At 43.9% G+C, this 27,652-nt stretch overlaps 2 protein-coding genes across 3 annotated transcripts in view; one reads left to right on the forward strand and one right to left on the reverse strand.

Annotated features, from left to right (window-relative positions):
• Positions 1–26,816, reverse strand: part of NEBL (nebulette) — a 377,590-nt gene extending 350,774 nt beyond the window's left edge. For both annotated transcript variants that reach the window (XM_005564770.4, XM_045399653.3), the window contains exons 1-2: positions 26,493–26,816; positions 25,115–25,209 (exon numbers count right to left, since the gene is read on the reverse strand). In XM_005564770.4, coding sequence (XP_005564827.1) covers positions 25,115–25,209; positions 26,493–26,561 — 164 coding nt within the window. In that variant the 5' untranslated portion in view covers positions 26,562–26,816. The remainder of the gene's footprint in view (positions 1–25,114; positions 25,210–26,492) is intronic.
• On the forward strand, positions 16,602–17,247 carry LOC102139945 (large ribosomal subunit protein uL11-like). Its single transcript, XM_045399656.3, has one exon. The coding sequence runs from the start codon at positions 16,690–16,692 to the stop codon at positions 17,185–17,187; it is 498 nt and encodes a 165-aa protein (XP_045255591.2). The 5' UTR covers positions 16,602–16,689; the 3' UTR covers positions 17,188–17,247.
• Positions 26,817–27,652: the final 836 nt, after the last annotated feature.

Here is a 27,652-nt window from a genome sequence, read left to right on the forward strand (position 1 = left end):
CCTCCTTTTTTGTTGTTGTGGTGGTGGTTTTGTTTTTGTTTTTTAGACACAGTCTCGCTCTGTCACCAGGCTGGAGTGCAGTGGAGTGATCTTGGCTCACTGCAACTTCCACCTCCTGGGTTCAAGCGATTGGCCTGCCTCAGCCTCCTGAGTAGCTGGGACCACAGGTGCGCACCACCACGCCCAGCTAATTTTTGTATTTGTAGTAGAGATGGGGTTTCACCATGTTGGCCAGGATGGTCTCGATCTCCTGCCCTCAAGTGATCCACCCACCTTGGCCTCCCAAAGTGCTGGGATTACAGACGTGAGCCACCGTGCCCAGCCCCTGCCCTCCTTTTGCCTGCTCCTTTCTCTCCCCAGGACAGGCCATAGAAACTAAGAATATGCTCTCACCTTCCCCTACCTTTCCATAAAGAAATTCTCTGACGTCCATTATCTGATTGTGGGTCACAAGACCCCCGTTTCAGAAGGGGTCCTGCCCCATCCCCAGGAGGAAGGAAGCCTGCACAGAGAGGCCAAGAAGAACCTGAAAGGATGGGTCTGGCTGGCTTTCCCCACTCGTCTGTTAGCATTAGATCATCCCCTCTGTGGCTAATCACATTTCTCCACATGGGTGTCCACGCTTCAATCACACCTATCCAGTGAAGTATCCCAAAAAGGCCCAAGAGAACATGGTAGTGAGAACTTCTGGACAGCTGTTCCTGGAGGGGGTGCAGCAGGGGAGGGCATGGAAGCTCTGCACCCTTTCCTCACCCTCTGCACCTCCTCATCGGTATCCTTGGTAATAGTCTTTCTTTTTCTGTTTCCTTTTGAGACAGAGTCTCTCTCTGTCACCCAGGCTGGAGTACAGTGGTGCGATCTCAGCTCACTGCAACCTCCGCCTCCTGGGTTCAAGCGATTCTCTCACCTCAGCCTCCTGAGTAGCTGGGACTACAGGCACACGCCACCACACCCAGATAGTTTTTATATTTTTAGTAGATACGGGGTTTCACCATGTTGGCCAGGCTTGTCTCAAACTCCAGACCTCAAGTGGTCCACCTGTCTTGGCTTCCCAAAGTGCTGGGATTAGAGGCATAAGCCCCATCGCATCTGACCTGTAAGTCTTTCTAATAAACCAGTAAATATAAGTAAGGGTCTCCCTGAGTTCTGTGAGACACCCTAGCAAATTAACAGAACCCAAGGAGAGAGTCATGGGAACCCTGATTAATAGCCTGTTAGTCACAAGCGCAAATAAAGTGAACTGGAGCTTGCGACTGGCATCGGAAGTGGGTGATGGGGGCGGTCTTGTGGGACTGAACCCTCAACCTGTGGAATCTGGTGCTATCTCCAGGTAGATAAGGTCAGAAGTGAACTGGAGGACACCCAGCTGGTGTCCACCGCAGAACTGATCCCTTCTCTGTATGTGTGGGAAAATCCCTCACACATCTGGTCACAGAACTCTTCTGCGTTGATTGCTGTCGGGTAAAAACAGAGGAAAAACAGTTTGCGTTTTTTCCACTCAGAGCTCTCCCCTTAGGGAGGTTCTCTACTAAGTTATGTTCCTTTTTTAGCATATTATTATTGACTTCTAAACTAAATAAAGGCTCCCATTGCAAAATCAGAGCAACGATTATTTTTGAAAGACCAAGACTGAACTATGAAATAACGAAGGCCTCACTTTTAAATTATTTACAAAACAAATAAATAAAATATGGACCAAAAATATTTGTCTCTACTTCCATAGCCTCGTTTATGTGCGGCTTGCATCTTTTTTAAACTAAGGATTTATATCGAACTGTTGGAAGCTTTCGCTTCTCATCAACTTCCCAACAAATTCTGCTCAGAACAGCTGCTACCATAAAATTTAATTTGCTACTTCCCAAAAAAGTCACTTCGGTGTAAAATAACTTTGCCTTCCTGCTAATATTTTACAACCAATTAAAGCTGAAATGATGGCTGGGAGTCTACCCAGTGAGGCTCCAACCACGGACTTGCACAACTACAGTATGTGAAGAAAAACATGAAGTCACATGTGCTGAAGAACATACAATATATCTCCAAACATTTGCACTGCCAAGAAAAGAAACTGGTGGGGTTGTTTGGCAAATATAAAAATGAGATGTGAAAACTTCAGAATTATTATCTGTGTAAATCCATTTCCATGTTTCAAAAGTTTAAAAGACAGAATCATTACATGTTCCTAATTAATCTTTATAGTAATCATTCTTTGCACACCTTCTGTACAAAAGTCACACCCGAAGCCAACAGCCTGGCACACCACGTTATGGCATTTATTATGAGCTCACAAAATGAAAACTTTCTTCAGATGTTTTCCTAGGTGTCCAAATTGTACAAGAAAATTAATAGGAAGTGGAATTTCGCCAACTTCTTCAACCCTGGCTACAGAACAAGGTCCCGTTGTCGAAACTCATTCACACCAAGGTGGTGCTCGATGTTCAAAAGAGGTGACAGGAATGTTTCCTCAGCCAAGCCAAGGAAAATTAATGACCACCACTCAGAAATATACACACTGTTAGGGCAATTCCCTGACCTCTGATCATCACTGAAGGGCAGAGACGGGAAGGATGAAATGAGGGAGAGCAAAGAAAGGAACTGAAGTCATTTTTGGAGAAATAAACAAGACTCAATTCTTCTGCAGGATTTTTCCAAGTTCCCTCTAAAGCAACCTAGGCTGAAATTATATTCAGGAAACAAAAGATATGTTTTCGCACATATAGCAACGCACACCATGTAATTCACCCTGCTTTAGTCAACGGTCATGACTTTGTCACTGATGATGACAGAAACTTCCTGCGTCATCACTTTCTTCTGACACTCATGTGTAGAAACTTCCAGGGGGTCCAACTCGCTCAAGGACCATAGCCTCATGATAACTCTTGGTTCACTTTAATGACAAAATGCACTCTTGTTTACACCCAAGGGGATATCATTACAGTAAATATGTGACTGTCCCTTTAGCGCGAGCACACACACACAAAAGTCCTTTTTTAGCCCATTAGTGCTTTATTTTTACAGCCAGGCAAAGTGAAAAAAAACCTAAAACCCTAAGTCACACATCACGTCACTCCTCTGCTCAACACCCCAGCAGCTGCCCCCTTAGTCAGAGCTGCCTGGATTCTGCAGTCCCTGTAATGGTTTACAGGCCTTGTAGGGTCCCCATTGTCCCCTGGCCCCTTCCTCCCTTCCACACAGGCTTCCTGCCTGGATTGCTTTTCCCACATGCCCCAGGTTCACTCCGTGCCCTTGCTATTCCCTTGCCTGTACCAGGTTTTACTCCAGTGTGAGAACTAGACTTCCCTGACCAACTTATGCAAAATTGCAAACTCTCCTCCTACTCCCTGCCCAACCTAGTGAAACTTACCTCTTCCCCTGCTCGATTTTTCTCTACAGAATGCATCCGTTTCTAATATTTTACTGATTGTTTTGTTTTGGGTTTTGTCTGCTTCTTTCCACTAAGAAGCTCCACGAGGACAGTAATTTTCCTCTACTTTGTTCACTGCCGCATTCCAAGTACTTAGGACAGCGCCTGGTTCATAGGAGAGGCTCTTTCAATATTAAGTAAATAAACAAATGAATTCCATCATTACTGAATAATGAATGAAGGAGTGAGTGGGACACTATCCAGAAATGGGACACAGAAGGCAAGCCTTCCAGGGCCTGCGAGGAATGTAGACAGAGTCAAGTCTGATCTTACTTCCACCCAACACAGCTCAATCCATCATGGATTCTCTTTCAGGCTCATCCATCTGGCCACTCCTTGACTTCCAATGATCATTAACGAATCTCATAGATTGGGCCCCAAGGACAGTGACTCCAGTAAAATATTTTAAATCCATTAGTACCAAGAATTCCAAAGGCATCCAATGAGCATCTCCTCACCTCCATTTCCCAATGTTACACAATGCCCCCGGGCTATTCATCACATCACAGGCTACCAGGACAATAGTATCCAACACTGACAAAAATCAACATAAATCCATGGGACACTGAGATGAAAGGATCACCTGAGCCCAGGAGTTCAAGGTTACAGTGAGCTATGATTATGCCACTGCACTCCAGCCTAGGAAACACAGCAAGAACCTGTCCAAGAAAAAAGAGAAAGAAAAAAAAATCCAGAGTAACAAAAGCCAAAAAGAAACAGGAAGAGGATAAAATTTCATCCAAACTTCTAACTATTCTGCCCAATTGCACATCAAGTAATATTATACTTGGTTCAAGCACAAACTCCACTCTGAATTTCAGAACCTCAGAACAGTAATTTAACTTTCTATTTAGAGAGAAAAGAAAGACTAATGAGTCAAGCTGTAGTCCAGAAATCCAATGACCGCATTATTTTCCTTCTTTATTCTTCTAAAGTGAAGAGTGCCCTTGAAAAAAACAACTGTACATCAGTTTCCTTGTTTGTAGCAACATGAATAATAGAATAACCCCACAGAAAACCAGCACCACCTTATGTACTTAGAACCAAAGTCTTGGTCTCCTTGGTCTCAACCTCCATCTTCAGACTTGGTGGATTTTATCTGACTGAGAAACTCCAGTCTCCTAGGCCAAAATTGTCCACCCCACACCATGAGCCTTCTAGCTCACAACTGTGCAATGGCCGTGAAAATACGTAATATTTGGGGGTGAGGCACTTTCTATGCATTATCTCTTGTAAACCTCTCAACAACTCTTGGCAGTAGATGCTATTATTCAATATTATCTCCCATTTCACAGATAACGAAATTGAGGTTGAAGAGATGAAGTGGTTCCCCATGTGGGTCTAGAGCTCAAAAAGAAATGAGTCTGGCTCTTAATGCCCACGCTATACAGCAAGGCTGCAAAGACTCTTGTATTTCAAATTTAAAAAAATTTTTTAAGACGGAGTTTTGCTCTGTCATCCAGACTGGAGCGCAATGGTGAGATCTCAGCTCACTGCAACCTATGCCTCCCAGGTTCAAGAGATTCTCCTGCCTCAGCGTCCTCAACCTCCTGAATAGCTGGGATTACAGGCACCTGCCACTACACCTGGCTAATTTTTTGTTTTTTATATATATGTGTGTGTGTGTGTGTGTATATATATATATATAGGGTTTTTTTGTTTTCGTTTTTGTTTTTTGAGACGGAGCCTCACTGTATCTCCCAGGCTGAAGTGCAATGATGCAATCTCAGCTCACTGCAACCTCCACCTCCAGGGTTCAAGTGATTCTCCCACCTTAGCCTCCTGAGTAGCTGGGATTACAGATGCACACCACCACAACCAACTAATTTTTGTAGTACAGACGGGGTTTCACCATGTTGGTCAGGCTGGTCTCAAACTCCTGACCTCATGATCCTCCCTCCTCAGCCTCCCAAAGTGCTGGGATTACAGGCGTGAGCCATTGTGCCCGGCCGTAAATTAAGTTCTTAAAATAAAAGCATATACAGAAATAAATGTAAGCCTTTACATCTTAAAAGTAAGACGTAGCACCTCGTTATATTTGTTAAATGATGCAAAATGAAATAAGACCACATGAACAAAATAGAAGGGGCAAAATAGAGAAGTTCATAATGAATACAGACATGATATGTATATTTTTCAGAAATCTATTCCACCTGATTCAGTGTTTTTGGGAAACTGTTTCCTAAAAATTGGCTTAATCATAGAGAATGATTCTCCAGTTCAGAGAGGAACTTCTCATTTTATTAATACCATACAGAGAATAAATTTTCTTTAAAGCAAACACTAAAGTCAGATTTAAAAGTGAGTCACAGGCTGGGCGCAGTGGCTCACACCTGTAATCCCAGCACTTTGGAAGGCCGAAGCAGGCAGATCACCTGAGGTCAAGAGTTCAAGACCAGCCTGGTCAACATGGTGAAACTCCATCTCTACTAAAAATACAAAAATTAGCCAAGCATGGTGGCATGTGCCTGTAGTCCCAGCTACTCGGGAGGCTGAGGAAGGAGAATCGCTTGAACCTGGGAGGTGGTGGTTGCAATGAGCAGAGATTGCGCCACTGCACTCCAGCCTGAGTGACAGAGTGAGACTCTGCCAAAAAAAAAAAAAAAAGTGAGCCACAATAGAAACAAGCTATAACATTAAATTTTCATGTCTTTGTGCTCGTGGGCCTCAGTAGCACCTGTGTTTAGAAATTCACAATATGAAACAGAATATGGGAAAAGTAGCACAGCACTCAAAACCAGCAGCACAAACTCTCCACATTATTCAAAATGTTAAAGAGATGCTGGATGCACACTTTCCTCAGTTATCAACATTATAAAATAAATCTTCACAGACTGGAGTCTCTTTATCGCCTTTCTTTATTAACTCTTATTCCAAATCCAAATCTTACACAAAATCTAAAATAATTTGACAATGCAATCCAATTTGAAATACATACAGGAGTACTTTTTGAATTTTTTATTTTTAACCTTTGTGGGTACATAGTAGGTGTATATATTTGTGGGGTACATGAGATGTTTGGATACAGGCATGCAATGCGTAATAATCACATCACAGGCTGGGCGTGGTGGCTCACGCCTGTAATCTCAACACTTTGGGAGGCCAAGGTGGGTGGATCACAAGGTCAGGGGTTCGAGATCAGCCTGGCCAACATGGTGAAACCCCATCTCTACTACAAATACAAAAATTAGCCAGGTGTGGTGGTGCACACCTGTAATCCCAGTTACTCCAGAGGCTGAGGCAGGAGAATTGCTTGAACCCAGGAGGCAGAGGTTGCAGTGAGCTGAGATCTCACCACTGCACTCCAGCCTGGGCGACAGAGTGAAACTCCGTCTCAAAAAAAAAAATTTTTTTTTAATAATCACATCATGGAAAATGGGGTATCCATCCCCTCAAGCATCTATCCTTTGAGTTACAAACAACCCAATTATATTCTATTAGTTATTTTTAAATGTACGATTAAGTTATTATTGACTATAATCACCTTGTGGTGCTATCAAATACCAGGTCTTATTGATTCTAACTATTGTTTTGGTACCCATTAACATCCCCACCTCCTCGCCACTCTCCCACTCACCTTCCCAGCCTCTGGTAACCATCCTGCTACTCTCTAGCTCCATGAGTCCAATTGTTTGGATTTGTGGATCCCACAGATAAGTGATAACGTGCAATGTTTCTTTTTCTGTGTCTGATTCATTTCCCTTTTACATACAAGTACTCTGGAAATCTTGAGTGCTGTGCCTATAATAAGGTAACACTTCAACTTTCAAACGCACATTCAAAACCCAGGTAATCACTGGTAATCACTGCATTGCTATAGCTCAAACAATTGACACACTTGAAAAGGCCAGAAGAGTGAAATACGGAAAACATTGCCTGGGTCCACAAAGAAAACTGACTGGGCAAGGGAGGTGCGTTGGAAAAGCACTATCACGTGGTCATTCGTGTTTCCATTTATTGAGCTGTGCCCAGTTCTTTATAATTATCCATTTTCTCTTTGCCTCCTCACAATCAATTCCTCTGCAGAGATTAACCCCCACTGCATGACAAGAACAGAGGCCGCAAGAGGTGGAGTTGACCCCCGCCTACTGATCACTGCCACCCCTCAAAAGCAATATGGGGAACAGCCCTACAGTCTCCAGCAGGGCCCAGACCCCATATTTCAAAACAATGGTTCATAGAAAAGTTAAAAACATCCATCACACCACAAGTGCTGAATTTCTGGCCACTCAAGTGATAAAATAGAAAGAATCAGTAGAACCTCCAAGGAAAGAAGAAAACTGCTGGCATTCATTTATTGGGGGACAGGAGGAATTCTAGTCATGTAATTTGCGAGAAGTAGCTTTGCCCTTTCTTTAAAGACCAGGAGAGTTTTCCATTTGGCATCTTTTTGGTGTGGTTGTAAACACGGGGCAAAAAAGTACAAATGTGCTTTTGTACAAATGGACAAAGAGTTATCAAAAAATTAACAGTATTTAGGAGGCACTGAAAGCTAAGATCTGATTATGAGGAGGAAAAGAGAGTAGTGTGTTTGGGATTTGTTTTCAAAGTCAGGAGAAAGCATGGAAGAAGAATGCTGTTTTCAAAACACACATTAATTCAATTGATGGATCAGATTTCTATCAGGTAATAAAGTTCACCTGGGAGAAAAGGCTAACCAGGGAGCATGTCTACTGGAAACAAAGCAAGACCAACGCAGTTCTTATCACAGGACATAACTATGCTGCCTTCGTGCTTTTTTTTTAGGAGCCCATTACTTATATATAAAAAAATGGCAATTACAAAAGTCTATTTCACTCACTCTTGAAATACGGATACAATCCTTCATTACTTAATAAAATAATAAAAGGAGTTTTAAGAAAGTGAAGCTATTTGAGAAAGTTTCATGAGAAAATTAATAATTAAATTTTGAAATTGAAATATAAATCCTAAATTGTAGGAATATTAAGATTATAAATCTCCACACCAGAATCTCTACATTGAACTAGAGCCAAGGTCACAATCGTGCGTTTTTCCCCCTTCTTTTTAACATAAAGCAAGAACTATGTCATTTTCTGTAAAATTTTAAACCGTATTTCTTCTTGCCATTTGAAACTGAAATTCATTTCCTTATGAATATTTCAATACCATTCTCCTACAAGCAAGAACAATCTATCAGAGAACAATTTTCTAATTGTTTTACAAGCTTACAAAGCACGTAATGTCACAAAGTAAAGGTCCTGGGTGAAAGAGGAAAAGGTTATTACTCCTTGAAAATATTAGTGAAATCACGAAGACACACATGTCAAAGGAAGAAACAGATACTGTGGTCAACTTGTAATTCAGAAAAAGTCTCTGTTAGTCTTTTACTTTTTTTTAACACTGATCTTTTATAAGCTTTATTAAGGTATTATTGATATACAAAAAATTAACAGCATTGAGACCAGGTGCAGCAGCTCACGCCTGTAATCCCAGCACTTTGGGAGGCTGAGGTGGGTGGATCACTTGAGATCAGGAGTTCAAGACCAGTCTGGGCAACATGGTGAAACCGTCTCTACCAAAAATACAGAAAGTTAGCTGGGTATGGTGGCACATGCCTGAAAGACCCAGCTACCCAGGAGGCTGAGGTGGAAGGATCACTTGAGCCTGGGAGGAAGAGGCTGCAGTGAGCCGAGATGGTGCTACGGCACTCCAGCCTGGGTGGACAGAGCAAGATTCCATCTCAAAAAATAAAAAATAATTAACAGCACTGAATTTGTTTTAAAAAAAAATTTAAGTTCATTGTGTATATATTTCCTTTCTTCTCTAGCATCAAAAACAGTTAATTTTGCTCTGCTTGACTTTTCTTAGTGAACCTGTTGGAGTTGAATTGTGTATGTACTGGAGTCCAAAAAGTGTGTTAGAGTCCTAACCCCACAGACCTCGAAATGTCACCTTATTTGGAGATAGGGTCTTTGCTGAGGTAATCAAGTTAGAATGAGGTCATAGGTGTGGCCCCTAATACAAGATGGCTGGTGTCCTTAGCAAACGAGATTAGGAAACAGACACACATGAAGGGAAGTTGATGTGAAGACACAGGGAGAAGATGGCTGGCCACCTATTCAACAAAAGCCAAGGATAGAGGCCTGAAACAGATTCTTCCCTCACAGCCCCCAGGAGAAACCAACCCTACCGACACCTTGATTTCGGACTTTTAGTCTCCAGAACTGTAAAACAATAAATTTCTGTTATTTAAGCCACCCCGTTTATGGTACTTTGTCACAGCAAGCCTAGCAAACTATGACAGAACCTAAGAGGCCTTTTTATTTTGAAGTTTTTACAACCATCCTGCACTCATCCATATGAGGATTTTGCCAGGAATTAATGTCACATTAATTAGTCAGTAATTTCTACAATCTGTCTCTTCCTCTTTCTAAAACTTGGGATGTTTTCCCATCCCCAAAGCTTTCTTTTGCTGACAATTTCTCAAAGAGAATAGGCAATAGTAATAACAGCCAACTTTTATACGGTGTCTACTGTGTATCAACTATTTACATAGATTATCTTATTTATTCCTTGCAGTAACCAGAAGAGGTAGCAAATACTATTATTATCAGCAAGTGAGACACAGAATGCCCATTTTGCAGATGGGATAACTGAGACAACATCACCATTTTATAGGTGAAGAAACAGGGGGACGGCGAGGTAAAGTAACTCAGCCTCAGCCCCAGAAGGGAATGGTCCCTTCACTCCCCCACCACATCCGCTCTCACTGCTAAGGGACATGATTCCAGCATTTCAGTTCCAGGACCACATCTACAGGGTTTTCTCAGGTCCCTGAGATGCCACCCTCTGGATGGAGAGATTCCAATCTCTTTAACCCAATGCAAAACGACTTGATGTTGTCTGACTGCTGGCTCTCCTAACTTTTACTTTAATTTCTTAATGATGTTTTTGGATCTTTTCTAGTTGTAAATCTATTCTTCTCAGTTGAAAGGATAAAAGCTAAAAAGGAACTGCATAAAAGCTAAATAGGATTTTTTCCTGTCATCGTTTATTCTCACAATTATCCTCCCTAAGCCAGGGTTCCACTGTTTTCTTAGAATATAAGTGCTTTTGAAACCCACTTTGTCTTTAGAATTGTCACAAGCCATGGTTTTGGTTTTTCGGATCCCGGTCTTACTGTGTCTGCCATCTTTGAACACTCAGTCATCCATCTTTTAAACTGTGTGTTAGGCTAATCTGAGCTTAGAAAGCTCCCAAGGGATGTCCTATGATGCTTTTGCTCCACACTTTTTTTAAAGATGTGTTCCCCCTTTCTCTCTCTGAAATAATTAACACTTTTCAATCAGGATTTTATTTTTCAAAGTCTTCTATCTCACTTGAGCCACCTTTTTTTCTTATTCCTTCTTTTGTTTATTCAGTAAATCTTTATTAAAAATTAACTGTGAGCTAAGGACTAGACCAGTCACAGGGATATGGCACACTTCATTTATCTCAGAGCTTCTGAGAACCTAAGATTTCTTGAACAAGCACAGCCTCTCCTTCTTCCCCTACACCGTGTGAAGGCTTTCTTCAAAGTCTGGGTGTGGTGTGACTCCTTTTGCTCTTGTGAATTTCAACATGACAGAGACCACTTGTTCTAAAGTCCTCACAACTGCTACTCCATCAACCAATTCTTTTTTTTTTTTTTTTTTTTTTTTTTTGAGACGGAGTCTCGCTCTGTCGCCCAGGCTGGAGTGCAGTGGCCTGATCTCAGCTCACTGCAAGCTCCGCCTCCCGGGTTCACGCCATTCTCCTGCCTCAGCCTCCCGAGTAGCTGGGAGTACAGGCGCCCGCCACCTCGCCTGGCTAGTTTTTTGTAGTTTTAGTAGAGACGGGGTTTCACTGTGTTCACCAGGATGGTCTCGATCTCCTGACCTCGTGATCCACCCGTCTCGGCCTCCCAAAGTGCTGGGATTACAGGCTTGAGCCACCGCGCCCGGCCTCCATCAACCAATTCTTACTTGTTTTCCAAATTAAGCGCAAAGCAGCTTGAAAGCAGTGACATTGTCCACAGAAAGCAAAGCAAGAAACCAACTGGTATTCTCTCTTAAACCTTCAGCAGGTAGTTCATTGAAAAAACCTCTGTGACATTTCCATTCTGGACAAGAGGCACATGGTCTGCCCAGCAGCAGGGCCACCTGTTTCCCTTCTTTTCCTTCTCACTCAAATGTTCTCCATCATCTCTCCACCGTCAAGATTCTTTCTTTCTATTCATGGGTTCACCTCCTAGACATGTTTCTCTTTTAGCGTACCAAGCCTCTCCACTGTCACAATTGAATCATCAGCCTGTCCTCATCCCACGTTGGCAAAACTCCTGGACCTTACCTGTCCCCTGACATGTCTATCTATGCGTTAGTAAAGACAGGTGAGGTTGTAAACACTCCCCTGCGGGTCTCTTCTGAGAATTACTTGATCCTTCCTCCATTCAGGGTCTTCTTTTATGTTACCACCTGTTTTCTCCTGCTAGGGAATTAATTTTTAAATCCTGGGTAACAATTGTTCCTGACCCACCGCTACAGACCCAGAGAAAGAAGCCAGACTTGGGAAGCTTGCTATCAGATCAGCGACTGCTGTCTCCCATTCAGAGTAAAGGTTCTTTTACAGCCAATCAACACATGTTTATTCAGTCCCTATTATATACTCATCACTGTAAAAAGAAAAAAAAAAAAAACCAATATGCTTTTCTTTCAACGTCTGCCAAACTGCCATTCTGCAGGCCACCTCCTGGGCAGCAGCCCCCGTGTGCAAATCTTAAGTGCTTTTTACGGGCCACTCAGCCCTGCAGGTATATATGACACGAGAGGCACACAAATAAACTGGCTTCCTGACTCCCAGCCAATTAAACCTGACATTACATAACTACCGTTTTAAAAAAAGACCACAGAGGCAAACCCTCTAAACAGAATTTTCCTTCTTTAGTAGACTCTGAGGAAGAGCTGTTCTAATACGGTGTTTCTATTCCTGATAGGAATAACCCTTAATTATTACATGCCTTAAGCATTTAGACATTTTAAAATAGAATTCCCCTTAATGTTAAGAGAATCAGAGAACTACGTCACTGGCAACAGAAAAGACTTCAAACAGAGAGAAAGAGAAATGGAGAGATGGTGCGGTGGGGGAGGGTTGGGTTGGGGGAGAAGCACTGATCCTACAGAGTTATTTTTAAAGTTCCGGAAATGTGGGAGAAAAGGCAGAACATTGAAGGAAAATCACATGAGAAAAGAAGATTCTTCCACGAGAGCCTGTTAAGACCTTTCATTCATCAAGAATTGACCATTAATCCCTGATTAAATTTAGTTTCAGGAAACGAAGCCATCAAACTTATTTCCAGGAGATACAAAAAACATGATATGCAAGTAAATGTATATATGGCCTGATGTGTCAAACACGTGGTTCACTCCTAAGACTTTGAAAAACAGTCATAACAAAGTGATTTTTATAAACTACCTTTGTAGACAACATTATTCTTGTCATCCTTTGTTCCATTGCATGTCAATGACCAGTAATCCAGCTATAAATTTCAATATTTCACCTAAACAGAGGAAGTGTTCGCTACTGTTCGTGTGCATTATCAGTCCAAGCATGGCGAGCAACAGCTGGGATCGCCACACAGATCCTCATGGAAAGATATGTCTATTGCTTCTCTTTTTTTTTTTTTTTTGTTAGAGACAGGGTCTTGCTATGTTGCCCAGGCTGGTCTTGAACTCCTGACCTCAAGTGATTCTCCTACTTCAGCCTCCCACAGTGCTGGGATTACAGTCGTGAGCCACCACACTCGTCCTCTATTCCTTCTCATTGAGTCAGCTTTCTTGGCTGAGGATGCCTAGAATAAGGCTAAGCTGTATCACTCAGACAGCCAAAAGAACTCACCATGCCCCCAGCAAACCTAGATAGGCAATCTGTTCCAACAAGGTGACAGTTTCTGAGCACACAGCATGTGTGCTGTGTAGACAATGGCAATTAGGACCATTCCTGACCTCAAGAATGTAATTTGCCAATAGGACAGACTCATGTATCAATAAAAACAAAATCTAGAGAGTTATATTAAGAGTCCACCCATGATTAGTGCCCCCACCCCCTTCCTGTTCACAGGCAGCAAACTATTTCTAATCTTCCCCAACTTCTATTGACTGACTGGAGATGGTGGATTTTAGGCCCTCATTCATGTCCTGATAGAATAGGAAGGCTCAGGATGTAAAGAGGCAACACAACAAAGGTAGCTTTGATGGTGACAGCATGAAACATGCCTGTTGTATAATAAAGAATTTGAATGGCCTTTGTCCCTGGTTCCTGGGAGGCATACTCTAAATACTTGAAATTTCCCAAGTAATTGGAATGTCTTTGTTACTCATGAGCTCCTTGGACCATATCTAAGGGGACGTGATCAAGGTGGCTCAGTGCACCAGAAAAACCAACTCTGTGATTAGAGGGTTGGTGCTTTGAGCCGGATGAGATCAGTTGACCTTTTCCAGGGAAGAGAGGGGGCTGGAGATTGAACAGTCACATCACCAATGAGTCAATCAATGATGCCTACATAATGAAACCCCAATAAAAACTCTGGACACCAAAGATTGGTGGAGATCCCTGGTTGATGATCATATCAATGTGCCAGGAAGATAACACATATTGATCCCATAGAGCAAGGACAGAGAAGCCCCACATCCAGGATCCTCTCAAACTTTGCCCTAAGTGTCTCTCCATCTGGCTGGTCTTGATTTGTATCTGTTACACTAAAACAATCATCTTAGGTACAGCACTGTCCTGAGCCCTGTGAATTGTTCCAGCTAATTATCAAATCTGAGGGGGTTGTGGGAACTCTCAGATTTGCAGCTAGTTGGTCCAACGTGTAGGTGACCTAGGGACTCCTGGGCTTGAAGTGAGAGCAATTTTGTTGGGGTCTGTGCCTTTCACTTGCAGAGTTGATGCTAACTCCACATGGCTGGCATCAGAGCATTGCAGTTTTGTAACACCCGTTCTCAATTCCTTACACACTTGCTCTTTAAAACACAAAGTAGTCCCTTCAAGGAGCAAAGCTCTTGCAGGCTGACTTGACCTCACCTACCCCAATCCGCCTCCCACTCCAGGCTGAGAACATCTATGGTCCAATCTCAGCAGGAAACCAACTCAAATGGGAAGACAAACACGGCCATAGTACAAAGCAGACTCTCTGATAGGTGATATAATTGAGGCATAAAAAGTACAATGAATCACAAAGAAAGAGTTCAGTGATTGAGAGATTCAGAATATCTTTGCAAAGGTAGGCATAGCCTTACAGATGTGCCTTAAGGATCAAAGTCACTCCAGTGCCAGAGGGCATAAGAACAGCATGAGTAAAGGGTCAAATCACTGTGTCTAGTTAATAATGATTAAAATTATAAACATATCTAAATTGTATTGATTCCTTACCATGTGCCTGAAACTCTGCTAAGCTCATTATTAGATTGGATATTCCAATGAATCCTTAATCCTATTAGGTAGAGTCTATTATACCCATTTTACAGATGAGGATACTGAGGCTTAGATTAAGAAATTTGGTGAAGGTTTCAAAGCTAGCAGCCCAGGGTGGCTGGAGAGAAGGAGGTTAAATGGAAGTGGATAGAGGAAGGTAGACTGTGAAAGGCTCTGAATGTCTGCTAGAAACCCAATTATTTTTCCTATAAGCAATAGGGAGCCATCAAAGGTGTTTGAGCAAGAGAGTAGTATAATCAGAACCATGTTTTCAGAAAATAACTGTGGTGGCAGGAAATGCATGAAGCTCAGGAGACTGGGCAGATAGTGGGGAGAGTAGGCAGGAGAAGACATGCAGGTTATCCAAACAGGCCATCAAAAATCTACTTACAGGGCACGTCTTTCTGCACTGATGTATGCGTTTGCTGCAGTGTTCTTGCCACTCCCATGCATTGCCTGAATTTGCTGGAATTCACACTCTGGATCAATTAAAGGATTAACGGATACAGGAGTCATATTTTAAAACCAAATTCAATATTGGCAGGCAACCGTCTAACTCCCACTGCACATCCCAGATCTATAGACCCTTGGCTGAGCTCAGCCATCCTATTTCTCCAAGTTCTCTGTGTTTGGTTGCACCTGCCTTTGATGGATAATGAGCATCAGAGTGCCAATCAAAGATTTTTATCCAAATGGTTTTTTAGACTGCTCAGCTGATGCAGAAGTACAACAGACCACCAGTCTGGTTATCGATTAGATGCTATTCAAGAATGCACACATCGAACTAGTTCTCTTCTGGCTCCTCCTAGAATTCAATAAGAATGAGTCAACAGAAAGTGTGAAAAAGTAAACAGAAGTCAAACGCAAAGCAACTCTCTCAAAGACTCTGCTAAGAAAATTGCACAGCTAACTAGAAATAAAATTAATACGGGATTTCCAGTGATGGAAGAAACAATCATTGCCACTTAAACCTGGTCCTTCTCACAACTTCCAGTTCTCATGGTTAGGTCTGTGCCCTATCTAGGTTCAACTAGAGAGGCCTGAAGAACTGTTAGACCCATTAGCAGGACTTTGCTGAATTCAAATAGCCAAGCTGAGCATGGAAGAAATCAATAATCATCATTTTACTTAGTTCCTAAAACGTTCTGGGCACTCAGCTCATAAATATTATTCTAGATTCCACGCTAAAGCCACGGTCTCCTAAGGCTAAAAGCCAAGGTCTTCCTATTAACACTAACTGTAAAAACTGAAACAGAACAGAAAAGTAATTGATTTATCCTTCCTCTAGAGACTTAAAGGAGTTCTAAGCCCTTGAGGACAAGGGTGCCATGCATGGCTATGTCTGTATCTCTCTGACTCCCTGATGTCCTAGGAACCACTCTGTAAAGCACTCATCTGAAAACATTTAAAGAGGACCCACTGGCGGGGCGCCGTGGCTCACGCCTGTAATCCCAGCACTTTGGGAGTCCAAGGCCGGCAGATCACGAGGTCAGGAGATTGAGACCATCCTGGCTAACATGGTGAAACCCCGTCTCTACTAAAAATACAAAAAATTAGCCGGGCGTGGTGGCGGGCGCCTGTAGTCCCAGCTACTCGGGAGACTGAGGCAGGAGAATGGTGCGAACCTGGGAGGCGGAGCTTGCAGTGAGTCGAGATCGTGCCACTGCACTCCAGCCTGGGAGACAGAGCGAGACTCTGTCTCAAAAAAAAAAAAAAAAAAAAAAAAAAAGCTCTCGGCTTTCGGCTCGGAGGGGCAAAGGTGCAACTTTCTTCGGTCGTCCCGAATCCGGTTTCATCCGACACCAGCCGCCTCCACCATGCCGCCGAAGTTCCACCCCAACGAGATCAAAGTGGTATACCTGAGGTGCACCGGAGGTGAAGTCGGTGCTACTTCTGCGCTGGCCCCCAAGATCGGCCCCCTGGGTCTGTCTCCGAAAAAGGTTGGTGATGACATTGCCAAGGCAACGGGTGACTGGAAGGGCCTGAGGATTACAGTGAAACTGACCATTCAGAACAGACAGGCCCAGATTGAGGTGGTGCCTTCTGCCTCTGCCCTGATCATCAAAGCCTTCAAGGAACCACCAAGAGACAGAAAGAAACAGAAAAACATTAAACACAGTGGGAATATCACTTTTGATGAGATCATCAACATTGCTCGACAGATGCGGCACCGATCCTTAGCCAGAGAACTCTCTGGAACCATTAAAGAGATCCTGGGGACTGCCCAGTCTGTGGGCTGTAATGTTGATGGCCGCCACCCTCATGACATCATAGTTGACATTAACAGTGGTGCTGTGGAATGCCCAGCCAGTTAAGCACAAAGGAAAGTATTTCAATAAAGGATCATTTGACAACTGAAAAAAAAAAAAAAAGAGGACCTACTGAAACATACTCTCTTGCACAGGCCCTTGATACATAATCAGTATTCCTTTAAGCACACATATCTGTATCTTGTATTAACCTTGCATTTCACCATGATTGAGGTGAGATCTGCTGGGTTTCATCTCAAAATCTTTTCTAATCTGACATCATTCCATAATAAATACACCATCATAAACAGGCAGAACTTACACATCAAAGGCACCTTTCAGAAACATTTTCAAATGGGACACAGAACCCAGAGAGTGACTTGTAAATATAATTCCCTATAATGACTTCAAAAGTACCAAAAAGCATTAGATATTGCCAACGGTCCAATACGGTGACTGAGAACCAGATCATTTTGCATATACACTGGAACCTTTTTATTGGCTCAAAGTATCTCCTTCCTTTGTTTTTAATCATCCAGTTATAACCAGAAAAGAAAAATGAAAACTGTCATCCTCTCATGTCAGATACTGTGTCAAGGGGTAAAGGTTTAATTTTTTCCATGAAGTATGTAACTAAAAAGTCAGGCAGGGCACATTGCAGTGGATGCTAACTAGAACTCTTACATGCCACAATATCCTTCCATAGAAACGGTCACTTTTAACAATGTGACCTTTTCTCTTGTCTTTAACGGAGAAATATGAGACAACAATTTTCCATTTACTATTACAAGTAAAAGAGTGGACTGACATTTGGGTCCTTAGGTGTTATTTGATGGGCTCAAGCTTACCAACAATTCCCCCATTTAATCTCTATAAAGTCCCTGGTAGATGGGAATTATTTTCCCATAGTAGAGATTATAACCCAGAAGGAAATAAATGAGTATTCGTAAGAAATGTTTTTAGAAAGATGTCACATTTTGAAGCCAAACCTCTAAGTAGTGAAAGTAAATTCCCACTATGTTCATTACAGATCAGAAGACGTGAAACTATCCCAACAGCAGGATACTTTATTATCCCTTGGAATTCAGGCTTAATGAACCCTGGTCACCAGTCCACATGGATCAGGCTCCTCAAAGCCTCATCCTAACCCAGTTCTTCTGTATCACACAAATTCTGTCTGCCATCCCAAAAGAAACCAGCCTGGGCCTCATCCTAAACTAGGGACTAAGTGCAAAGGCTACACACAGTTCTTACAGTCCCTGAGGTGACTAATATGATCAAGTACCTTCTAAAATGCCAGGCTCATCTATGGTCATACCCTGAACGTGCCAATCTCGTCTATGTGCCAGGCTTGAGGGATATGCAGATACATGGGACAGATCCCTTGGAGGATACAGACAGATAAGCTCGTGGTTCCTGCACAGGATGTGGGCTCTTACTGCTGAGCTGAGACCTATGTGATGACTGTATTGGACTGAACCCCAGGGAAAGGTGTGGGGTCGGGTGTGATTGGCACAAACAGAAACGTGGTTGTTAGGATTCACAAACTTACTGCATGTCATTGTACATTACAGGTAACTTTCAATGCTCTCTGATGTACGGAGCATTAAGAATATGGAACTAAACTAGTGTGTCTCATACCTTTCAATCACCACTTTCAGTAAAAATTATTTTCTGTTGGGAGGCCGAGGCGGGCGGATCATGAGGTCAGGAGACCGAGACCATCCTGGCTAACACGGTGAAACCCCATCTCTACTAGAAAATACAAAAAACTAGCCGGGCATGGTGAAAGGCGCCTGTAGTCCCAGCTACTCTGGAGGTTGAGGCAGAGGTTGAGGCAGGAGAATGGTGTGAACCGAGATCGCACCACTGCACTCCAGCCTGGGCGACAGAGCAAGACTCTGTCTCAAAAAAAAAAAAAGAAAGAAAAAAAATGTCTACATCATGATCCAGTACACATATGTACCTGTATCACTGAAAAAAATATGTCTGCCAAAAGAATCCTCTGTTTAGTACTTAAATGAAGTCTGATGTTTTCTCTTATTCTCTTTTCTTCCTTCTTTCAATTCTGGTTACAACTCTCTAATGGGTAGCAGCCCACAGTATGAAAAACTTCAGTATAAACCTTTTAATGGGTGTGAGTTCCTATTATTTATTGATATACCTCCTCTTCTCTCTTCTCCACTCTTTCTTCACCCCTCCAAAAAGTACTGATGAGGAAAGAAGGACACTACTATTTCCTGGAGATGTGCTAGGTGCCAGAAACTAGGCTACAGCCTATCCTAGTATTGTTTTGTTACTTCTCATACAGCCCTGTGGGTTTAGTATTACTGTACCCATTTGACAGATGGAGAAACTGATGTTTGACAATCCAGAGACTTGCTCAGTAGGCCAGGATGGAGCCAGGATTCAACTCCAGCTCCATCTAGCTCCAAAACTCCAATGACAACATGTTGTACTTTGCGACACATTGTTTTATAATCAAAGCTAACTTCATAGCAGGAATTTCATCAATCTCCTTGAGATAACTCAAGTCCTTGGAGTGTTCTAGAATCAAATTCAGGAGGCCCAACTACAGATAAGGAAAGTAGATGGCAGGAATACTCTCAGGTTTCAATTTAATTTCCTTCTGTGTCCTCTGATTAGGAAAGGCACGTACCAGCCACAAAATGGTACGTGAGAGGCAGTGGAGCACTGGCCTCAACAATCACACTCAACACCTCGACAATCACACTCAACACGGGCCGGCAGAACTGCGCTGACCATTCTGGGTGACTCGTCATGAGATGCACCCAGCCCAGCCTCTTGCAGGTGGTAGAATAAATATTCACGAGAGGGAATGTGAACACAGGCAGAGAGAAAGTAAACACAACACTCAGCGCCTGCTGTTTTATTTTTTAAAGTCTTCGGAAACCACTTTAAGTGAAACTCTTTGATGAGAGGGAATCTTATTTGGAAGAATCACTAAAGATACTTCAGTGGATATTTGTGTTCTTTTAGCCCCATAATTAAAGATACATTTGACTAAGATACAGGATATAGTAAATGTAGGCAGATCAGAACAAATGTTCAGCCCAAAAATACGTCTGCGAATAATGTTCAAAGCCCATATAATGTTCTGGGGAAATTATTGGCAAGGTCATGTTAAACTATTGCATTGTTCCTTAGTGGCACCCCAGACCTAATATAACTTGACATTTGGTGAGAACACATTAGCTGGTCAGTCTTGGCAATGCTACTTCTAAGTGGTAATACCTCCCAGGAAATTTTAAGAACCGATGTATATTTTACAAAGACAGTAAATGCAATTTTGACTTATACACACAACCAATTAAATAATTTATTTGACAAATGGTCTTAGAGTTTATACTCATTGTGTGGCTTGCTGGGTAGGAAAATGTTTATAGTTTAGCTCAGCATATAAATTCACATAGATATATTAGGTATGTTTTTTGTCTAATCATCTAGTGTTATTTTCTCGGCACCTCTTAGTGATAAGAATTTTGCCTAGTCCTCATTTATTTGCAAGTTCCATGATGAAAAAAATCCTAAATGTGCTAAAGAATCCATTGCCTGCTTATGAAACATAAAGGCTTATGAAAACATGGCACGCACTCAAGTACAACAGTTTGTTTTTAAATATTTTAATAGTGTGCACTGCTGCGTTAGGAGCAAAACGGGTATTATGCCCAATCTTACATCTAGTGTGTACTATACTTTGATCGTTCTATCAAAAGATCAAAATTTAAATATCATGTAAATTATATTTTATACATGCTCTCCTTTGCAGGAAATCAAACAGAATACTTGTTTCTTCTCTAAACACATGAGAATATAAACAAGCAACATATTTAAACTGAAGAAGCACTCACTACTTCATTTCCTTAAAGAATGCCCTCAGGTAGCAATTAAAATAAGAAACCTCTATGTTTTCTTACAGTAATTCTAAATGTCTATGTTTATGCTTTCCAATTTTTAAGCATATTCTTAATATTTATTTTAAAGGTTCTTCATTTAATTATGGATGTTATTTTCATAAGAAATGCCACTTAAGCCCTTTTCTTGAAAACCGTGAGAGGTTCTGTAAATTAGTAGAAATAATAGCAGAACTTGAATAACTGATACTGAATCTCTAATAGCTAAGAAAAGTTGTCATTTTCATAACAGCTAAATGTAAAGTATGAACCCTGATTGGATCCTAGCTTTAAAAAAAAAACTATAAAGAACATTCTTAGGACAATGGGGGAAATATAAAAGTAGACAGGATATAAGATGTTATAACAACGCATTTGTTAATTTTCTTAAGTGTAATAAAAGCTCTATGATTCTTTCAGAAAATGCCCTTATGCTTAGTGCATGCATGATGTGGTTTTTAGGGATGAAATGTCACAATGTATGAAACCAACTTGATGTATGAAATGGAAAAATGGCTCAACAGTAATAAAAATATTTGGACATGGCCGGGTGCGGTGGCTCATGCCTGTAATCCCAGTACTATGGGAGGCTGAGGCAGGCAGATCACAAGGTCAGGAGATCAAGACCATCCTGGCTAACATGGTGAAACCCCATCTCTACTAAAAAATACAAAAAAAATTAGCTGGGCATGGTGGTGGGCACCTGTAGTCCCAGCTACTTAGGAGGCTGAGGCTGGAGAATGGTGTGAACCCAGGAGGCGGAGCTTGCAGTGAACCGAGATGGCGCCACTGCACTCCAGCCTGCGCTGCAGGGCGAGACTCCGTCTCAAAAAAATAAATAAATAAAAATAAATAAATTTTTAAAATATATATATATTTGGACATATAATTAGATCAAAATATGAAGCAGCAAACATGGCAAAATGTTAATAATAGTTGAATGTCAGTGGAGGGGATAGAGATGTTCTTTGTATTATTCTTTTACCTATTTTGCATGTATGAAAATTTTCACAATAAAAAGCAACAGCGGAAGATGAAGAGTTGTTTTCATTTAAGCATGTATATACATTGACTCCTGAACCAAACCAGGTGCAGATAAAATATTGCATTACATGAAAAGCAAATGTTTCATTTTCTGGTAGCAGTATACATTAGAGAATCAATTTTCTACTATTGACCCAGAGAAATTATGGCAGCCCTCTGGCCACAACCACAGGGAACAGCTGATTGACATGCACCACCTGAATTAGAGCAGATGTGTCAGGATCCCCAGAGGGCATTCCACACTGCCCAGCCAGTGTACACGGCAACATGTATCCTTAGCAGACTACAGACTGACAGCAGGGACCTTCGAGCCCAGAACCCTCATAGCAGACAGAACCCAAAACTTTGCCAGGTTCCATTTTCTAGAGGTAGCATATCAAGCTATGACATGAACCTAAATCTGAATTTTAGATATCAGCCCTCTACTCATCCATTCACTAAGGATGAATTCCTATTTCCCCCTATTTATCTGCTCAATAAAGTGGACTACCAGGTTCAATATGAAGCAAAAATCCTCGAGTGCTACCCCCAGAATTCACCTTAAAACTAATAATAATGTACTGGAATCATATGAGAAATTTTAGAGAGGAAAATCTATAAACATTCTATACAAGTATATTGAGAGTATTAAAAATGAGATCAAGACCTATGAAACAATACAACAGGATGTTTCTTTTTCATAAGTAGAATCATTTCCTTTTGGGGCCCAAATCTCAACGTTTCTGGGCACTCATCACTATCAAGTCAAAGTGCAAAATAGCTCTTCCTAACTCATTCAGAATCTCATAAACTTTTAAAATTAGACTGAATCCAAACTAAGCAATAAGCACTAAATAATTTTCAAGTAGCCCAATGCAGTCAACGACTCTACTTCAGTTGAACCGTTTTCTGTCCTTTTATTTTTGATCATTTCTTTTTCTCCCTTATCCAATTCTCTCTCATTGTTGTAATTGCTATTCTCTCCCTATTTTCTTTCTCTCTCTTTCCTCCTTCCCTCCCAATCCCTTCAGGCCTACCAGCGCCACCCAAAGGCATTGTTATCACTGGGGTTAAACTCCTGGCACTGCCCTGTAAAGAATCCTGAATCCTGATGTGGTCCATAAAGCCTGATGGAATCAGGCTGCCAACTGAAACAGTTACAGGAAGAATGGTTCACTTTCCTTTAACCAAAGAACAATTATCCCGTTTATGGGTGGTTGGGGCCCTTTCCCTTCTCCTTACGCCTGCCTTTGATCTTTAACCAGTCGTTTATGGCTCTCTGGAAGGGAAGCAGGAAATTATGACATCGAAACCTCGTTTTTGCTTCACACTATTCCAATAGGAAGAATGGTATAGCAGGATTGAAGACATCAGAAAGTTTGGGGGATATCTGTGGACTTCCCCTCTCCAAGAAAGTCCTGAATTCTGTTCAATGCCCCTTTTTCTGATTTCTTGAAAAGATTCTGGTCTACCTGTAAGCACTAAGGACTAAGGAAAAACAAATATTAAACAGTCTTCACCAGATAAAATGTTTTTTGAAGTTCTTCACCAGAGAGGTATGAGCAATTCCATTTGGTTACCAAAAATATACGGTCTATGATAACATACTGTCAGTATGTAATGAAGCATGAATTAACCAAGGGCCCTCCATCTCCAGGAGACGTGAATGATGAACCTACTTCAAAAACTCCAGGGAGGATGAATCTCTGGCAGTGTTCCAGCCAAAAGGCTTGAGGTCCAGAGGCACCTCTGCTGGCTCCAGACCATGCCAACCCCACAGGGGAACAGGTGAGAAAACTCAACCATCAGGCCAGGTGTGGTGGCTCACATCAGTAATTCCAGCACTTTGGGAGGCCGAGGGGGGCAGATCACCTGAGGTCAAAATTAGCCGAGCATGGTGGTACATGCTTGTAATCCCAACTACTCAGGAGGCTGAGGCAGAAGAACCGCTTGAACCTGGGAGGCAGAGGTTGCAGTGAGCCAAGATCATGCCATTGCACTACAGCCTGGGCAACAAGAGCAAAACTCTGTCTCAAAAAGAAAGAAAGAAAGAAAAAGAAAACTTAACCATCAGGGCCAAGAGCTTACAGCTGAAAACAGTCTGGGGTAGGGGGATGCTCACAGGAGTGGAGAAACATGTGCCTCTGGGCAGCAAGGTAGACATATGGAAACACTAGTCAAATCAAACCACCAGCAGCCTCCAGGAGTGATCTGAGCCCCTCCTGAGCCTGATCCTCTCCAGGCCTCAATTTCATTACCTGCTAAATGGGGGTAAAAATAGCATCCCCTAACTTGTAGGGTCGTTGTAAAGATTAAATGATCAGTATGCATAAAGTGCTTAGAACAGAGCTTGACACATGGTGAGCACGATATAAATGCTAGCTAATTGCTATTCTAGGCTAGCAGCATGCCTACACAAAAGCCTTCCAAAGAAGGCTTACCTTTTTTAATCCCCACCTACTACAACACTAACCAGCCGGAAGTACCGGGTCTACTGCAGTAGATCTACTACAACCGACCTACTACTAACCAGCCAGGAACACCCATGTCTTTGGTTCCATTCTTCAAACCACTCTTTGATTTCCTGTTTAAGCCCAGAATCTCTGCAGTGGTCTCAGCTAAGACCAAATGAGCAAGACTCCTTTCCATAGCAACTAGGTTCAGGTATGAAATTGCAGTATGGCAACATCCTATGATTAAAATGGAAATTGACACAGGATTAAAATGGAAATCTACCTGACATGCACTTCAGAGCCCACACGTTCTCAGTGGGGAAGTTCTGCAGCTTCTAATAAGTGCCCCTAAGTCTGTAACACTGTGAACCTCAAAAACTAACCTGGTTGAAGATGCGTAGAAGTTACCCAACACATTAGAAAGGCATAAAACGTAGTGATCATCAAAAAAGTACATGGCTCCAGAGTCTGTGATATAAACAGGTAACTAGCCACTGCCACACCTGGGTGACACAGTGAGTCAGTTCTTCAAAACAGGCAGGTCCACTGGCTCTCAAGCTCTGAGGCTGTGCCACACCTGGACAGCATGTTGACAATACTTACGCATTACAATAGGGCTTCTTTTCATAGCCTTTGTAGTTGTTCATGTTGAGTGCCATCTTGCAGACCTCACAATGGAAACATCCTTTATGCCAATACTGGAAAAAAAAATTTAAAAATTCAGTACAATGCCAGTTTTCGCCTGGATGGGCACAGAAGGAAGGCTTTCTAGCGCATCACAGTCCCTGTAGCTGAAAATACTACAACAAAATGAGTGTAGGGAACTGTGGATGTGTTTACCTACTTTCAGCTAAGTAAATAAAGCAGGCAAGCAGGCAACTCTGAAAATTGAGTCTTAAAGAAAGACTCACCACAATATATCGACGCACCATGGAAGAACTGTCAACGCTCTGTCGAAACAGCACTTCTATGAGCAGCCAGAAAAGAATTCTGAGCTCGGTTAATGAAGAAACGGGGCCCAGAGAGTGGCTTTGAAACCAAAAGGAAGCCAGTTCAAAGTGTCTAAATGCAGGGTTTGTAGGATCTCAACAAATATGTGTTCACCCGAAGTCAGGCAAGCTGAGGGGGCTGCAGGAAGGCTATGTAAGTACCCCTACACCGGACCAGCTTGTACTAAAATGCTGGACCTCTGACTCTGCCTGAGATGACTGTCAAGATGACAGCTTGTTCTAACGAAGCATTTGTATCTTCAGACGCAAATTTCCCCAGAACGCCCCTGGCTGGTTTCAACTGTCAGTCACTCCAGATCGCTCCTGGGTGTCTCTCCCCGGCTGTTCATCTCCATCCCTGCCCGGGAAGGGCAGGAGGTAGGGCTGGAGGGGCCCGGCTACAAAACTACTTCCCCTGGAATTCCCCACCCGGTGGATTAGACACCCCTGGGTCCGGCTTGCCGCGCTGAGCCGGGGCTCTCCAGCAGGGATTATTCTTAGCAATGCGGCAGCGGCCGCCCCATGACATATTAATTACTATTTGCCTCTCCCCCTCGCCGCGGTCACAGGAGGCGCTAGGGGTGGGCGGTGAGGTGGGATTGCGGGCGGATCTGTGCGGCAGGGGTCGGGGGTATTGTGGAACACGAGTGGAGGTGGAGGGGGCGCGGCTCGCCGAAGTGCCCCCCTGGGTGCCCAGCCTGGTCCCTCCGGGGCCCGGGGCCGCGCACCGCCGTGCGCCCTCCGCAGCGGCTCGGTCGATGTCGCGCAGCCCCGTACCGCGACAAAAGCCCTTCCCGGTTCCAACACCACAATCGCCAAGCGTGTCTGTGACACTCCCGCGGGCGTCTTCGTTCGCGCGCCCTCCCCCCGCGAAGGCACAGGCACACGCACCGACCCACTCATCGCTTTCCATCCCAGGTGCCAAAACTTCTCGGAGCAGGTGCAGCCCGGCGCACGGCAGGTCCAGGCTGGCCCGGCGCCCCCTCGCTCACCTTATCCAGGCAGTTGACTTTCTCGGTGGGATACACGACTTTTCCGCAACGGGCGCACTGGGGGTTCATGATCGCGATTCCCGGGGGCGGCGGCGGCGGCTGCTGGCTCCGAGGAGCCTCTGTGACATCCCCCGGCGAGCCCCGCACCGCCTCCGGGCAGGCGGGAGGGCTGCGGGCGGCTGGCGCCGGGTGGGGGGTCGGCGCCGGGCCCCGGGTGAGTGCACGGGGAGGGCGACGAGGCCTGGCGCCTGGGGCCGGCCGCGCTCTAGGGCTCGCAGGCGCTAGGGCTCGGCTCCGGCTCGGGCTCCGCGCCGCTGGCTCTGCGTCGCTCGCACTCCAGGTACGGGTGACTCACACAGTCACTCGCGCCCGCCCCTCGCGCTCACTCGCTCCCCCGCCTCGCCGCCGCCGCGCAGGCCAAACCCACTGGCGCGCCTGGACCGAAGTGGCAGGGAACGTGCACGTCGGGCACCCTGGGAGGGAGGGCGCAGCGGGGGAGGGGGCGGGCAGAGACCCGGAAAGCTCCGCAGACCGCCGCGGTTGCGACTTTGCGGCCTGGGGAGCGAGCCTCGCGCCACCGCCGCCGCAGGCCGGGGAGCCCAGGTGGGCGGCGGCTGGGGAGGGAGGGATCCAGGCGGCGGACGTGACAAACACCGATGGGGAGAATGCTCAAACCCACGTACTCCCTTCCCTCCCTCTCGCTTCTCTTCCCCAGCCAGGGGCACCCTCATCCCAGGCTGACTGACGTCCCTGGCACCCACATGTCGCGGGGAGTGCGGGGCCAGGGTGCGCCCTCCCTCCTCCTCCCGCCAGTAAAACCGGGGACAGCGGCACCCAGTCCCAGGGCGGAGGCCGTCTCTGCTGCGCGCAGCGACGCGCCCAGGCCCAAGGACCGGAAGATCCGCGGGGAACCCGGAGACCCGCGTCCCAGAGGCGCCGAGGGTTGCACCGCGCCCGCTCCCACGGGTCTCTTCCGAGAGGATGCTTCCCGCGCGTGTCCGCGGGAAGTCCTCGGATCCTGGATGAGAAAGAGCCTTCTCTCACCGGCTCCCAGACCCCGTGCTTTTTAATACCTGTCCTTGCAGAGCGACTGGTCATTTTTGGCCCGAGGCAAGCTTCTCTTGATTAATAAATGACCACGGCTCGTTTTAAGTGTGCGT

Source organism: Macaca fascicularis, chromosome 9 (genome assembly GCF_037993035.2).
Source record: "Macaca fascicularis isolate 582-1 chromosome 9, T2T-MFA8v1.1".
NCBI classification, from domain to species: domain Eukaryota; kingdom Metazoa; phylum Chordata; class Mammalia; order Primates; family Cercopithecidae; genus Macaca; species Macaca fascicularis.